The following is a 16,263-nucleotide window of genomic DNA, read 5'->3' as shown; positions in this document are numbered from 1 at the left end:
TTACCAGCGACCAAAAGTTGCGAACTTTATCGTCGATGTTCTCTACTAAATCCTTTCAGCAAAAATATGGCAATATCCCGAAATGATCAAGTATGACACATAGAATGGATCCACTATCCCCGTTTAAATAAAAAAAATTCATTTCAGTAGGCCTTTAATGCATTCAGTACTTGGTTGGGAATCCTTTTGCACGGATTACTGCACCAATGCGGCGTGGCGTGGAGGCAATCAGCCTGTGGCATTGCTGAGGTGTTATGAATGCCCAGGATGCTTCAATAGTGGCCTTTAGCTCATTTGCATTATTGGGTCTGGTATCTTTCAGCTTCTTCTTCACAATACCCCACAAATTCTCTATGGGGTTCAGGTTAGGGGAGTTGGCAGGCCAATCGAGGACACTAATGCCATGGTGAGTACACCAGTTACTGGTGGTTTTGGCACTGCTGGATCATGCTGGAAAATGAAATCATCATCTCCATAGAGCTTTTCAACAGATGGAAGCATGTAGTGCCCTAAAATCTCTAGAAGCGTCTGACTTGGGCTATGGAAAAGAAGCACTGGACAGTTGCAGAGTGGTCCAGAGTCCTGTTTTCAGACGAAAGCAAGTTTTGTATTTCATTTGGAAGTCAAGGCGCTAGAGTCTAGAGGAAGGCTGGAGAGGAGCAAAATCCAAGTTGCTTGAAATCCAGTGTGAAGTTCCCACAGTCAGCAATGGTTTGGGGAGCCAAGTCAGCTGCTGGTGTTGGTCCACTGTGTTTCATCAAGTCCAGAGTCAATGCAGCTGTGTACCAAGAGATTTTAGACCACTACATGCTTCCATCTGTTGAAAAGCTCTATGGAGATGATTTCATTTTCCAGCCTGATCTGGCACCTGCCCACAGTGCCAAAACCACCAGTAACTGGTGTACTGACCATGGCATTACTGTCCTCGATTGGCCTGCCTATTCCCCTGACCTGAACCCCATAGAGAATTTGTGGGGTATTGTGAAGAAGAAGCTGAAAGACACCAGACCCAATAATGCAAATGAGCTATGGACTGGACTCTCACACTATTATGTTAGCTCCACTATGGACTGGACTCTCACACTATTTATTATGTTAGATCCACTATGGACTGGACTCTATTATGTTAGATCCACTATGGACTGGACTCTCACACTATTATGCTAGATCCACTATGGACTGGACTCTCACAATATTATGTTAGATCCACTATGGACTGGACTCTCACAATATTATGCTAGATCCACTATGGACTGGACTCCCACTATTATGTTAGATCCACTATGGACTGGACTCTCACACTATTATGTTAGATCCACTATGGACTGGACTCTCACACTATTATGTTGGATCCACTATGGACTGAACTCTCACAATATTATGTTAGATCCACTATGGACTGGACTCTCACAATATTATGTTAGATCCACTATGGACTGGACTCTCACTATTATGTTAGATCCACTATGGACTGGACTCCCACAATATTATGTTAGATCCACTATGGACTGGACTCTATTATGCTAGATCCACTATGGACTGGACTCTCACAATATTATGCTAGATCCACTATGGACTGGACTCTCACACTATTATGCTAGATCCACTATGGACTGGACTCTCACACTATTATGCTAGATCCACTATGGACTGGACTCTCACTATTATGTTAGATCCACTATGGACTGAACTCTCACACTATTTATTATGTTAGATCCACTATGGACTGGACTCTATTATGTTAGATCAACTATGGACTGGACTCTCACACTATTATGCTAGATCCACTATGGACTGGACTCTCACACTATTATGTTAGATCCACTATGGACTGGACTATCACACTATTATGTTGGATCCACTATGGACTGAACTCTCACAATATTATGTTAGATCCACTATGGACTGGACTCTATTATGTTAGATCCACTATGGACTGGACTCTCACAATATTATGCTAGATCCACTATGGACTGGACTCTCACAATATTATGTTAGATCCACTATGGACTGGACTCTCACTATTATGTTAGATCCACTATGGACTGGACTCTCACACTATTATGTTAGATCCACTATGGACTGGACTCTCACTATTATGTTAGATCCACTATGGACTGGACTCTCACACTATTATGTTAGATCCACTATGGACTGGACTCTCACTATTATGTTAGATCCACTATGGACTGGACTCCCACACTATTATCTTAGATCCACTATGGACTCTCACACTATTATCTTAGATCCACTATGGACTGGACTCTCACTATTATGTTAGATCCACTATGGACTGGACTCTCACTATTATGTTAGATCCACTATGGACTGGACTCTCACAATATTATGCTAGATCCACTATGGACTGGACTCTCACACTATTATGTTAGATCCACTATGGACTGGACTCTCACTATTATGTTAGATCCACTATGGACTGGACTCCCACACTATTATGTTAGATCCAGTATGGACGGGACTCTCACACTATTAAGTTAGATCCACTATGGACTGAACTCTCACACTGTTATGTTAGATCCACTATGGACTGGACTCTCACACTATTATGTTAGATCCACTATGGACTGGACTCTCACTATTATGTTAGATCCACTATGGACTGGACTCTCACTATTATGTTAGATCCACTATGGACTGGACTCTCACACTATTATGTTAGATCCACGATGGACTGGACTCTCACTATTATGTTAGATCCACTATGGACTGGACTCTCACAATATTATGTTAGATCCACTATGGACTGGACATTTTTTGTTAAAATAAAGCCAATAATGCAATTTTTTGTGGTCCCCTTTTAGTTAGAAAAGTATAGAAAAATATCTAAATAATTTTGGTACCGGTACCAAAATATTGGTATCGGGAAAACACTAGTCAGGACTTTTTGGTACGATACAGAGACATCACTACAGAGTATTTGCAAATCAACTGTGAAGTGTGCAGATGTCATTTAAGAGGCTTTCCAAAATTGTGCCTCCAGTTTACTTTGTTACACCGGCAATGCTGCGCTTTAAAGAACATTATAGTCATTTTTTTTTAAAAAAGTTACCAGGAAGAACATTCTGGGCTGCATGATCTTCCTGGACAGCTTGTTGAGGGAGCCCTCCTTCAGGAAGATCTAGGACACACAAGAAGAGTTTATTTATAAAGTCAGTTATTTCATCTCTTTCCAGGGTAATATTATTATTATTATTATTATTATTATTGGTGTGAAAAACGCTCTTACCCTTCCAGGTCGGACTATTTCGTGATTGCCGTTCAGGCTGCACTGCACTTGAATTAGCTTCTGGAAGTTATCCTAAAACAGAGGCATCATTACTTAGGGGTCTAACTCAAGATCTGGACCGCCACGACAGTTTATGTGGCCTGTGAAAGCCTGGAAATAATGTGTGTCGATAAAGCACTTTTTTTTTTTAAATTATGGGCCTGCTGCAATGCCAGCAGCCCATATTATTATTGCTCATACTTCAAACTTTATTATTCTTGTTCCGCAAGTTTCTGTCACACTTAATACGAGACGAACCGGCCAACGAACCCCCACATAAGTTATACCGTCAGAAAGGGGCTGTTCGCGCCGATGGCGGTACTTTAAATTGGGACCATTCCGTGTTACCATGGAAACGCTCTTCACAAAGAAACGAAAAAAATGGCCCACTAGAATGGGTACGCACCTTTATAATGCAGGATATTTTCCTCCAAAAAGGCAAGATTACCTTAGATTAGCTCAGCCAAACTTTCCCTTAGCACTCTGTGACCCTTGTTAACTGGGGCGGTATAGCTCTGTTGGTAGAGTGGCCGGGCTAGCAACTTGAGGGTTCCAGGTTCGATCCCCGCTCCCGCCATCCTAGTCACTGCCGTTGTATCCTTGGGCCAGACACTTTACCCACCTGCTCCCAGTGCCACCTACCCTGGTTTAAATGTCCATCCATCCATCTTCAACCGCTTATCCGGAATCGAGTCGCGGGGACAACAGCTCCAGCAGAGACCCCCAGACTTCCCTCTCCAGAGCAACATTTGCGACTTCCTCCTGGGGAATCCCGAAGCGTTCCCAGGCCAGAGAGGAGATATAATCCCCCCCATCTGGTCCTTGGCCTGCCGCAGGGCCTCCTCCCAGTGGGACGTGCAACGAGGACCTCCCAAAGGGAGACGCTCGTGAGGCATCCGCACGAGATGCCCGAACCACCTAAGCTGGCTCCTTTCCAAGCGAAGGAGCAGCGGCTCTACTCCGAGTCTCTCTCGGATGACTGAACTTCTCACCCTATCTCTAAGCGAGATGCCAGCCACCCTTCTGAGAAAACTCATTTCGGCCGCTTGTATCCGCGATCTTATTCTTTCGGTCATGACCCACACTTCATGACCATAGGTGAGAGTAAGAATGTAGATAGCTCGGTAGACCGAGAGCTTTGCCTTCTGGCTCAGCTCCCGTTTCGTCACAACAGTGCGGCAGCGAGACTGCAATACTGCCCCAGCTGCTCCGATTCTCCGGCTGATTTCGTTCTCCAACTTTCCCTCACTCGTGAACAAGACCCCGAGATACTTAAACTCCTCCACCTGGGACAGAGTCTCGTCCCCTACCCGGACTGTACAAACCATCGGTTTCCTGCTGAGAACCATGGTCTCAGATTTGGAGATGCTGATCCTTATTCCAGCCGCCGAACACTCGGCTGCGAACCGATCCAGTGAGAGCTGAAGGTCACGAACCGAAGGTGCCATCAGGACCACATCATCTGCAAACAGCAGTGACGCAACCCTTAGCCCCCCGAGATGTATACCCACACCGCCATGGCCACGACTCCGCCTAGAAATCCTGTCCATGAAAATCACAAACAGGATAGGTGACAGAGCGCAGCCCTGGTGGAGACCAACCCCCACTGGAAACGGATCCGACTTACATCCAAGCACCCGGACACAACTCTCGCTTTGGTTGTACAGCGATTGGATGGCCCTCAGCAGGGTTCCCCTCACTCCGTACTCCCTCAGCACCTCCCACAAGATCTCCCGGGGGACCCGGTCATACGCCTTCTCCAAATCCACAAAGCACATGTAGACTGGATAGGCATACTCCCAGGCCTTCTCCAGGATTCCCGCAAGTGTAAAGAGTTGGTCAGTTGTTCCACGACCAGGACGGAATCCACATTGCTCCTCTTGAATCTGAGGTTCGACTATCGGCCGGACCCTCCTTTCCAGTACCTTGGCGTAAACTTTCCCAGGGAGGCTGAGTAGTGTGATACCCCTGTAATTAGCACACACCCTCTGGTCACCCTTTTTGAAAAGGGGAACCACCACCCCAGTCTGCCACTCCCGCGGCACTGTCCCAGACTTCCACGCAATGTTGAAAAGGCGTATCAACCAAGACAGCCCATCAACACCGAGGGCCTTCAGCATTTCTGGATGGATCTCGTCAACCCCCGGAGCTTTGCCACTGTGGAGTTGTCTAACTACCTCAGTGACTTCACTCCGAGAGATCGACGTCGATCCCCCATCATCCTCAGGCCCTGCTCCTATCAGGGAGGGTGTGTCTGACGTATTTGGGTTCAGGAATTTTTCCGTGTGCGGCCCTCAGTGGAAAAAGTTTGGACACCCCTGCCGTAGTCGATAAGCTTCTTCTTTTTCTCTATCTTCTTGTTATGGGACATTCATCCTCCGCTGTTGCCATTTCTAATATAAAGTAGTGTAAAGGTCTTACTTATATCTGTCAGTAAACTCGCCATAAAAGCGCTAAAACATACCGGTGTAGTGAGTTTACATTATTCACCCAAGGAACTTTAGTTGTTAGAATTCCGGTCGGACGTTTTTTCACGGGGACACATTTCAGGTGTTGTTGTTTACGGATGAGGAGATGCTGAATGTCAAAGTCTGAATGTCATTAAAACAGTTAGCGCCATCTTTTTGACACTTCTTCCACTCCCGTCCTTGCACGCTACACCGCTACAACAAAGATGACGGGGAGAAGACGCTGCCGAAGGCGAGCCACGTAAATAAGAGCCGCCCACAAAACGGCGCATCCGGAAGCGACTTGAAGATGATCTGTAAAACATCATCTATGCAACATTTTGAGCAAAGAACCATCATTACATGTTATGTAGACCACAAGGAAGTCTTTTACATTTAGAAAAAAAATCATAATAATATGACTCCTTTAACGCGCCATATAATCCGGTGCGCCTTATATATGAAAAAAAAAAAAAAATAGACCATTCATCGGCAGTGCGCCTTATAATCCTTATAATATATACAACAGGGGTCACCAACCTTTTTGAAACCAAGAGCTACTTCTTGGGTACTGATTAATGCGAAGGGCTACCAGTTTGATACACACTTAAATAAATTGCCAGAAATAGCCAATTTGCTCAATTTACCTTTAACTCTATGTTATTATTAATAATTAATTATATTTGTCTTTGTGGAAACACAGATCATCTTAAGGATTTCTCACAATAAATATATATAAAAACAGATAAATTTCAATATGCAACACTTTATTTTTATGTTTTCTCTAAGTGCACATTTTTCAAATTGAACATTTTCAAATGATCACTTCAGTCTTGTGAAATCACAATATCCCATTTTAACTAGCTAGCCACTAACCTTTTTTAACAAATCATGAATTACTTTGCACCATGTTTGTACAAATAATAACTCATGTAAAATACAAAAGTCAACTCTCAAATTTTTAAATAAATCATGTCACACTTTGAACTGGACACCAAATCTGTTATCTGTTTCTTTGTCGGTTAGTGAAGACCAAGTCTTTAAAATATTTTCTTGAATTTTCAAATTCTACTTGAGTTTTGTCTCTCTTAGAATTAAAAATGTCCAGCAAAGCGAGACCAGCTTGCTAGTAAATAAATATAATTTTAAAAATAGAGGCAGCTCACTGGTAAGTGCTGCTATTTCAGCTATTTTTAGAACAGGCCAGCGGGCGACTCATCTGGTCCTTGCGGGCTACCTGGTGCCCGCGGGCACCAAGTTGGTGACCCCTGATATACAGTATATGAAAAACGTCACTGGTCCTTACCCCTTGTTTCATGATGTCATTAGCATGTTTTGCCACTTCTTCAACGATAGCAAGAGCAGCTGAAGGGAAGACAAGAGAGTTCCAGTAAACAGCAGACAATCAGTTGTGTTGTACTTTCCAAAGATGTTGTCAACTATTTACCTTGTGTGTCCTTGTAATCAGACGAGTCTTTGGACAGGTTTTTTAAGTAGTCTGAAAAACAAACAGTCCGGGTCAGCGCTCGGCGTTGTGTAGTAAATTCTCGGCACAGGATCTTAATCCCCGATACAAAAACGGCTGTTTTCATAATATAATACGCACATTCTTTAGATCGTTTACATTGTGAGGGAAATGAGCTTATTCAGGTTATGTCAGCACACCCGATTCGGGTTGAACTTCAAACAAAAATCCTGTCGTCTCATCAAATATCGTCTTTTTTTTTTTTTCTTCTTCAAAATGTTGTACAGTAGTTAAATAGTTTTTACATTCGTGTGAGGCCCACCTGGGACGTGACTCAAATGTTATGTCTTCGTAATAACAGTAATTAACGTCTTTTTACGAGTTAAGAGTGTTGCTTAACAGTTGAGTTATATGGACACAGTTTGAAACTGGAACTAACATTTTTCCACACTACACAAATTTTCCAGGAATTCCCGTTTTTTGGTAACTTATTTCCAGCCTTAAGTTCAACTACTCCTTTCACATTTTTCAACCCATTTCAACCCTTCCACCATCTAAACACTCCTCATATTCAAGACAAAAACCAAGTTGGTTAAAGAACTAGAAAAATTCACGGTTTTCCCAAAATTCCAGGAATTTCTCCAATTAAAAGTTGTTACTAATTCAACATTTCTTGACCAATTTAAACAATTCCAACACCAACCAATTCAGCTCATTCAGGACATTCATGCTCCTAACAATTTTTTTTTAAATCCCTCTTTTCCCCGAATTTCCAGGAAGTTCCCATTGAAATGGATGGGACATTTTCCAAGTTGCACAATTCCCACATTTTCCAACCGATTCAAACCATTCCACCTTTAACACATTCAACTCATCCCGGACATTCAAACTACCATTTTTCCACATTCAACAAATTTTCCAGGAATTCCTGTTTTTTGGTAACTTATTTCCAGCCTTAAGTTTGACTACTCCTTTCACATTTTCCAACCATTCCACCGGAAAAACACTTGTCATATTCAAGACAAAAACCAAGTTGGTTAAGGAACTAGAAGAAATCCTGGTTTTCCCAAAATTCCAGTAATTTCTCAATTAAAAACTGTTACTACTTCAACATTTCTTGACCGATTTAAACAATTCCAACACCAACCAATTCAGCTCATTCAGGACATTCATGCTCCTAACATTTTTTTTTTTTAAATCCCGCTTTTCCCCAAATTTCCAGGAAGTTCCCATTGAAATCAATGGGACACTTTCCAAGTTGCACAATTCCCACATTTTTCAACCTATTTAAACCATTCCACCTTCAACACATTCAACTTATCCTGGACATCCAAACTACCATTTTTCCCCACATTCAACAAATTTTCCAGAAATTCCCGTTTTTTGGTAACTTATTTCCAGCCTTAAGTTCGACTACTCCTTCCACATTTTCCAACCCATTTCAACCGTCCCACCGTCGAAACACTCCTCATATTCAGGACAAAAACCAAGTTGGTTAAGGAACTAGAAAAATTCCATATTTTCCCAAAATTCCAGGAATTTCTCAATTAAAAGCTGTTACTAATTCAACATTTCTTGACCGATTTAAACAATTCCAACACCAACCAATTCAGCTCATTCATGCTACTTATTTTTTTTTTTTTAAATCCTGATTTTCCCCAAATTTCCAGGAAGTTCCCATTGAAATGAATGGGACATTTTCCAAGTTGCACAATTCCCACATTTTCCAACCGATTCAAACCATTCCACCTTCAACACATTCCACTCATCCCGGACATTCAAACTAACACTTTCCCGAGTTCCAAACCAAATTCCATTTTTCCTGGAAATTCAAACTCTTCAACATTCAAACTGTTCTTACATTCATACTACATTCGATCAGCATTTCAGTTCAACTTTAGCATTGGAGCATTAACATGCAATTCCTTAAGGAATTGCCTCATCTAGTTTATATTCTGGTTCTGTTTTCAAAGGCGAAGCCATGAATCCATTGCTATACTATTATTTATTTATTTATTTTTATTGTGATTACTTATGGAGTTTATTGTGAATAAATTGTGAACAGGAAGTGAACAAAAAGTTTTAGCAACTGTTATGTAAAGAAAAGGGGTAGGATTAAATACTCCTTTTCGAACATGTTGAAAAGAAAAACTGGAAATTGTGATGTATCATGTTGTATGCTTGCATGTTCGAAATAAACTCAAACTCAACTCAACAGTATGTTCTCCTTTCTTGACACTAGAGGGCACTGCTCTGCAAGGGGTGAAACAAACTGCTATCTAGGAATACACTTGAATAATCAATAATGTAAATAATTGAGTTACCTCTGAGCAGGAGCTTGTACTGTGGAATTCTCTGAATGGGCTTTAGGAGGTAGTGCTTTAGAGCCAAGTTGGCACAACGTGGACTGGCCTGGGACAAAATATATAACACAAGCACACCATTTTTTTTCAAGAAACAAAAGCTATAAGAAACGTCACCTTGACATATAAGACCAGCTCCCAGGACAAAGAAACAGGTCAGGCTAGTCTCGTCACCTCAAATTCACGTACGACAGCGCCGAATGCTGGGTTCTTCTTGCTTTGCTCATCCAGTAGGGCCACATTCTTGTCAAACTCACGGATGTATGTGGAATACATTTTCAAATAGGGACCTTTCTGCAGGAAGATGTCCGCCACCTGGTCGTTTTCATCCCTGTTCACAAAAACCGCAGACGAGGATTACACTTGGAACTGGCACGGGCCACTTCATCATGCAAAGGAAGTGACAGCAATTATAATTTGACATGCTGGAATCCTTAAAAACAGTAACGCCTTCATCTCAATTAGAGGATCTTTGACTATGTTGTTTTTAAAACCGCAGACCAGTAATGTTTTACAAAGGATCTTTGTGAAGTGTTTTTGCAGTAAATAAAAAAAAAGCAGAGTGCTCCTGTTAAAAAGACTGCAGGGGCATCAAACTCATTTTCATCGTAGGCCACATCACAGTTAAAAGTGAAACCATATGAATGCCTCATGGCATTATACTGAACAAAAACACTTTTGTGTTCCGCGTCCTGATTCGCTAAGGGACTGTAGACCATTGTCAATCTTCTTCATGCCATGTGTCCTGTACAGTACAGAATGTATACTGTGGTGGGGGATATAATCCTGAACAGGTTTTTAATATGGATGAGACAGACTTATTTTGGAAACGAATGTCCTCTTGCACCTCTATAATGCAGGACAAAGCCAAAAGCGCAGGATTTAAGGCCCAAAAAGATGGTGTGACTCTGGTTACGTGTGGAAATGCTGCAGGCTTTATGATAAAACCCGGGTTTATTTATAGGTCAAAAAATCCTAGAGCCCTAAAAAGCAGGTTTTGATCTTTGGTTTCATTGTTTAATACAGTAGTGTACTGTACTTTATTTTTTTTAAATCCACGAAAGTTTGAACTTTGAGAGTGTTTCAACGAGAGAAATATGAGAAAAGGCTCTGGGCCTGTTTTGCTGCCAATGGAACTGGTGCTTTACAGAGAGTAAATGAGACAATGGAAAAGGAGGATTACCTCCAAATTCTTCAGGACAACCTAAAATCATCAGTCCGGAGGTTGGGTCTTGGGTGCAGTTGGGTGTTCCAACAGGACAATGACCCCAAACACACCTCAAAAGTGGTAAAGGAATGGCTAAATCAGGCTAGAATGAAGGTTTTAGAATGGCCTTCCCAAAGTCCTGACTTAAACCTGTGGACAATGCTGAAGAAACAAGTCCATGTCAGAAAACCAACAAATGTAGCTGAACTGCACCAATTTTGTCAAGAGGAGTGGTCAAAAATTCAACCAGAAGCTTGCCAAGAGCTTATGGATGGCTACCAAAAGCACCTTATTGCAGTGAAACTTGCCAAGGGACATGTAAGCAAATATTAACATTGCTGTATGTATACTTTTGACTCAGCACATTTGCTCACATTTTCAGTAGACCCATAATAAATTCATAAAAGAAGCAAACTTCATGAATGTTTTTTGTGACCAACAAGTATGTGCTCCAATCACTCTATCACAAAAAAACAAGAGTTGTAGAAAGTATTGGAAACTCAAGACAGCCATGACATTATGTTCTTTACAAGTGTATGTAAATATTTTGATCGAGACTGTACGTATGAAATACTGCACAAAATATAAATAAATACATCACTTTTTAAAATGGAAATAGAAATCCACAGAAATCTTTTGGAACTAATGGCAAGTATTTGTAGCTTGATTATATATCCATGCTCTTGTCCTTGAATGTGATGTATCACCTATAACCCATCAGATACTAAAGCCAGGAAAAAAAGCCTACTCCTTTTCGTGTATTCATTTTTTATCTGCCACACGTGGAAGGCCGGTCCGTGAAAATAATGCCTACATTAAACCGGTCCTTGGTGCAAAAAAAGTTGGGGACCCATGAAATAGAGGATCTTCAATACACTGTTTTAGCAGTACTAGTCTCTAGCTCCTTGAAAACAGCAGATCACTAAGGTCCAACAGAGAATTTTTCAAAATTTTTGCAAAAGGTTGTTAAAAACATCAATGCTATCTTGAGAGGATATTTGACAATAATTTATGCAGTAAAAAAGCCAATCCAAACCTAAGACAGGATGTGACCAATCTAAACCTAAGACTCGATGTGACTAATCTAAACCCAAGACTAGATGTGAGAAATTAAGTCGAAGACTAGATGTGACCAATCTAAGTCGAAGACTAGATGTGACCAATCTAAGTCTAAGACTAGATGTGACCAATCTAAGTCTAAGACTAGATGTGACCAATCTAAATCAATCAATCAATCAATGTTTATTTATATAGCCCTAAATCACAAGTGTCTCAAAGGGCTGTACAAGCCACAACGACATCCTCGGTACAGAGCCCACATACGGGCAAGGAAAACTCACCCCAGTGGGACGTCAATGTGAATGACTATGAGAAAAGTCTAAGACTAAGTCCAAGACTAAGTCTAAGTCTAAGACTAGATGTGACCAATCTAAACCTAAGACTCGATGTGACTAATCTAAACTCAAGACTAGATGTGACAAATTAAGTCGAAAACTAGATGTGACCAATCTAAGTCTAAGACTAGATGTGACCAATCGAAGTCTAAGACTAGATGTGACCAATCGAAGTCTAAGACTAGATGTGACCAATCCAAGTCGAAGACAAGATGTGACCAATCCAAGTCTAAGACTAGATGTGACCAATCTAAACCGAAGACTGGATGTGACCAATCTAAACCTAAGACTCGATGTGACTAATCTAAACCCAAGACTAGATGTGACAAATTAAGTCGAAGACTAGATGTGACCAATCTAAGTCTAAGACTAGATGTGACCAATCTAAGTCTAAGACTAGATGTGACCAATCTAAGTCTAAGACTAGATGTGACCAATCTAAATCAATCAATCAATGTTTATTTATATAGCCCTAAATCACAAGTGTCTCAAAGGGCTGTACAAGCCACAACGACATCCTCGGTACAGAGCCCACATACGGGCAAGGAAAACTCACCCCAGTGTCCCGTCAATGTGAATGACTGAGAAAAGTCTAAGACTAAGTCTAAGTCTAAGACTAAGTCTAAGTCTAAGACTAGATGTGACCAATCTAAGTCTAAGACTAGATGTGACCAATCTAAACCTAAGACTCGATGTGACTAATCTAAACTCAAGACTAGATGTGACAAATTAAGTCGAAAACTAGATGTGGCCAATCTAAGTCTAAGACTAGATGTGACCAATCTAAGTCTAAGACTAGATGTGACCAAACTAAGTCTAAGACTAGATGTGACCAATCCAAGTCGAAGACAAGATGTGACCAATCCAAGTCTAAGACTAGATGTGACCAATCTAAACCGAAGACTGGATGTGACCAATCTAAACCTAAGACTAGATGTGACCAATCTAAACCTAAGACTCAATGTGACTAATCTAAACCTAAGACTAGATGTGACAAATTAAGTCTAAGACTAGATGTGACCAATCTAAGTCTAAGACTAGATGTGACCAATCTAAACCTAAGACTCAATGTGACTAATCTAAACCCAAGACTAGATGTGACAAATTAAGTCTAAGACTAGATGTGACCAATCTAAGTCTAAGACTAGATGTGACCAATCCAAGTCTAAAACTAGATGTGACCAATCTAAACCTAAGACTAGATGTGACCAATCTAAACCTAAGACTAGATGTGACCAATCTAAACCTAAGATTAGATGTGACCAATCAAAACCTAAGACTCAATGTGACTAATCTAAACCCAAAACTAGATGTGACCAATCTAAACCTAAGACTAGATGTGACCAATCTAACTCGAAAACTAGATGTGACCAATCTAACTCGAAAACTAGATGTGACCAATCTAAGCCTAAGACTAGATGTAACCAATCTAAGTCTAAGACTAGATCTGACCGATCCAAGTCTAAGACTAGATCTGATCGATCCAAGTCTAAGACTAGATCTGACCGATTCCAAGTCTAAGATAAGATGTGACCGATCCCAAGTTTAAGACTAGAGGTGACCAATCTAAACCTAAACCCTAACAGAGCTCACTGGTCATACAGGGTCATTGACTAATATTGACAGATCGCTTTGTTTGGATTTTTTTTTTTTTTAAGCCATTTTAACTTGCCTTACATTGACATTGTATGCAAATGTAAAATAATGTGTGGGTTTTTTCCGGGTACTCCGGCGTCCTTAGGTTAAATGGAGACTCTAAATTGTCCGTGGGTGTGACCGTGAGTGGGAGTGGCTGTTTGTCTATATGTGCTTTGTAATTGCCTGGCAACCAGTCTAGGGTGTCAGTCAACTTGCTTCTCGCTCAAAAGGTAGGCTGAGGTAGGCTCCAGCTCAGCCATGACCCCAATGAGGACAAGCGGTATAGAAAATGCATGGATGGATGGGAAAGGAGAAGTCCATAGTTTTAGTGCATCATTATTTCAATAGTTATCCTTGAATGTCCTACTTTCAGGTTCACAAGAACAAGAAAACTAAACTAAGTCGGAGGAGGATGGAATGTAAGTCCGCTGATAACAGAGAGATCACATTCCAGCCTCTCAGTTAGGACGTTGGCATTTCCTTAATTAGACGGAATTAGCCTGTATTCAAAGAGTACATGAGAGATATGCACCTTTAAAGACACATTTTTAAAGCTTCAGGGACAAGTGGAGACAAATATTGAGTATTGACTGCTGATCCAAACAAAAGCAAGCAATTGGAAGTGCTCCGTACCACAGGGCCAGTCTGTTCTGTAGTTCCTGCAGCAGGGCCTGGTTCAGCTCATAGAGTTGAGGGAGGTAGTACAGGATCTGGTTGAGCAGACGATCCTCAATCACAGGTTTGCCACTTTGACGAGACGCTTCGGCTACCGCCTCGCGGAAGTCCTGCAGTTCAGATTATCAGAGAGGGAGATCATCAACTACACAAAAGTACAACAGTGTCCTAGTGTGGTGTTACTGTACTATTAAACACAGAAACAGATGGCATGCATTCAAAGTTGCAGAGGCAGACAAAACATGACTGATGAGATAAAAGAACGCATGGCTAACAATCTTAACACCTGCGCGGAAGATAAAAAGTATTTTTATGAAGTTGCCTGGGGATGTGCACATTCATCCAGGTCATTGTATTCTCTTTTAATCACTCGCAACTAGACTGTTTGGTTTGTCTTAGAAGACGCTTTGCCTCTCATCATCTGACCAATCCAGGTCTAAGACAAGACGTGACCAATCTAATTCTAAGACTAGATGTGACCAATCCAAGTCTAAGACTGGATGTGACCAATCCAAGTCTAAGACTGGATGTGACCAATCTAAGTCTAAGACTGGATGTGACCAATCCAAGTCTAAGACTAGATGTGAACAATCCAAGTCTAAGACTAGATGTGAACAATCCAAGTCCAAGACTAGATGTGAACAATCCAAGTCTAAGACTAGATGTGAACAATCCAAGTCTAAGACTAGATCTGACCGATCCAAGTCTAAGACTAGATCTGACGATCCAAGTCGAGGACTAGATGTGACTGATCCAAGTCTAAGACTAGATGTGACCGATCCAAGTCTAATTCTAGATGTGACCGATCCAAGACTAAGACTAGAAGTGACCAATCCAAGTCGAAGACTAGATGTGACCAATCCAAGTCGAAGACTAGATCTGAACAATCCAAGTCTAACACTAGATCTGACCGATCCAAGTCTAAGACTAGATGTGACCAATCCAAGTCGAAGACTAGATGTGACCAATCCAAGTCGAAGACTAGATCTGAACAATCCAAGTCTAACACTAGATCTGACCGATCCAAGTCTAAGACTAGATCTGACCGATCCAAGTCTAAGACTAGATGTGACCGATCCAAGTCGAAGACTAGATGTGACCGATCCAAGTCGAAGACTAGATGTGACCGATCCAAGTCTAATACTAGATGTGACCGATTCAAGTCTAAGACTAGAAGTGACCAATCCAAGTCGAAGACTAGATGTGACCAATCCAAGTTGAAGATTAGATCTGAACAATCCAAGTCTAACACTAGATCTGACCGATCCAAGTCTAAGACTAGATCTGACCGATCCAAGTCTAAGACTAGATGTGACCAATCCAAGTCGAAGACTAGATGTGACCGATCCAAGTCTAAGACTAGATGTGACCGATCCAAGTCTAATACTAGATGTGACCGATCAAAGTCAAAGACTAGATCTGACCGATCCAAGTTAAAGACTAGATCTGACCGATCCAAGTCGAAGACTAGATGTAACCGATCCAAGTCTAAGACTAGATGTGACCGATCCAAGTCTAAGACTAGATGTGACCGATCCAAGTCTAATACTATATGTGACCGATCCAAGTCTAAGACTAGAAGTGACCAATCCAAGTCGAAGACTAGATGTGACCGATCCAAGTCGAAGACTAGATGTGACCGATCTAAGTCTAAGACTAAATGTGACCCATCTAAGTCTAAGGCTAGATGTGACCGATCTAAGTCTAAGACTAAATGTGACCCATCTAAGTCTAAGGCTAGATGTGACCGATCTAAGTCTAAGGCTAGATGTGACCGATCTAAGTCTA

The 16,263-nt window shown here is 41.4% G+C and overlaps 1 protein-coding gene across 1 annotated transcript in view; it reads right to left on the bottom strand.

Moving 5' to 3' along the window:
* LOC133647015 (FYVE, RhoGEF and PH domain-containing protein 6-like) overlaps window positions 1-16,263 on the bottom strand; it is a 72,170-nt gene that overhangs the window by 14,817 nt on the left and 41,090 nt on the right. Inside the window, exons 6-12 of the mRNA XM_062043053.1 lie at window positions 14,434-14,585; window positions 9,736-9,892; window positions 9,523-9,610; window positions 7,181-7,231; window positions 7,040-7,098; window positions 3,248-3,319; window positions 3,071-3,139 (exon numbers count right to left, since the gene is read on the bottom strand). Of these exons, the coding sequence (XP_061899037.1) occupies window positions 3,071-3,139; window positions 3,248-3,319; window positions 7,040-7,098; window positions 7,181-7,231; window positions 9,523-9,610; window positions 9,736-9,892; window positions 14,434-14,585 (648 nt within the window). The remainder of the gene's footprint in view (window positions 1-3,070; window positions 3,140-3,247; window positions 3,320-7,039; window positions 7,099-7,180; window positions 7,232-9,522; window positions 9,611-9,735; window positions 9,893-14,433; window positions 14,586-16,263) is intronic.

Source organism: Entelurus aequoreus, linkage group LG03 (genome assembly GCF_033978785.1).
Source record: "Entelurus aequoreus isolate RoL-2023_Sb linkage group LG03, RoL_Eaeq_v1.1, whole genome shotgun sequence".
NCBI classification, from domain to species: domain Eukaryota; kingdom Metazoa; phylum Chordata; class Actinopteri; order Syngnathiformes; family Syngnathidae; genus Entelurus; species Entelurus aequoreus.
This window is presented reverse-complemented; position numbering and strand designations above follow the sequence as displayed.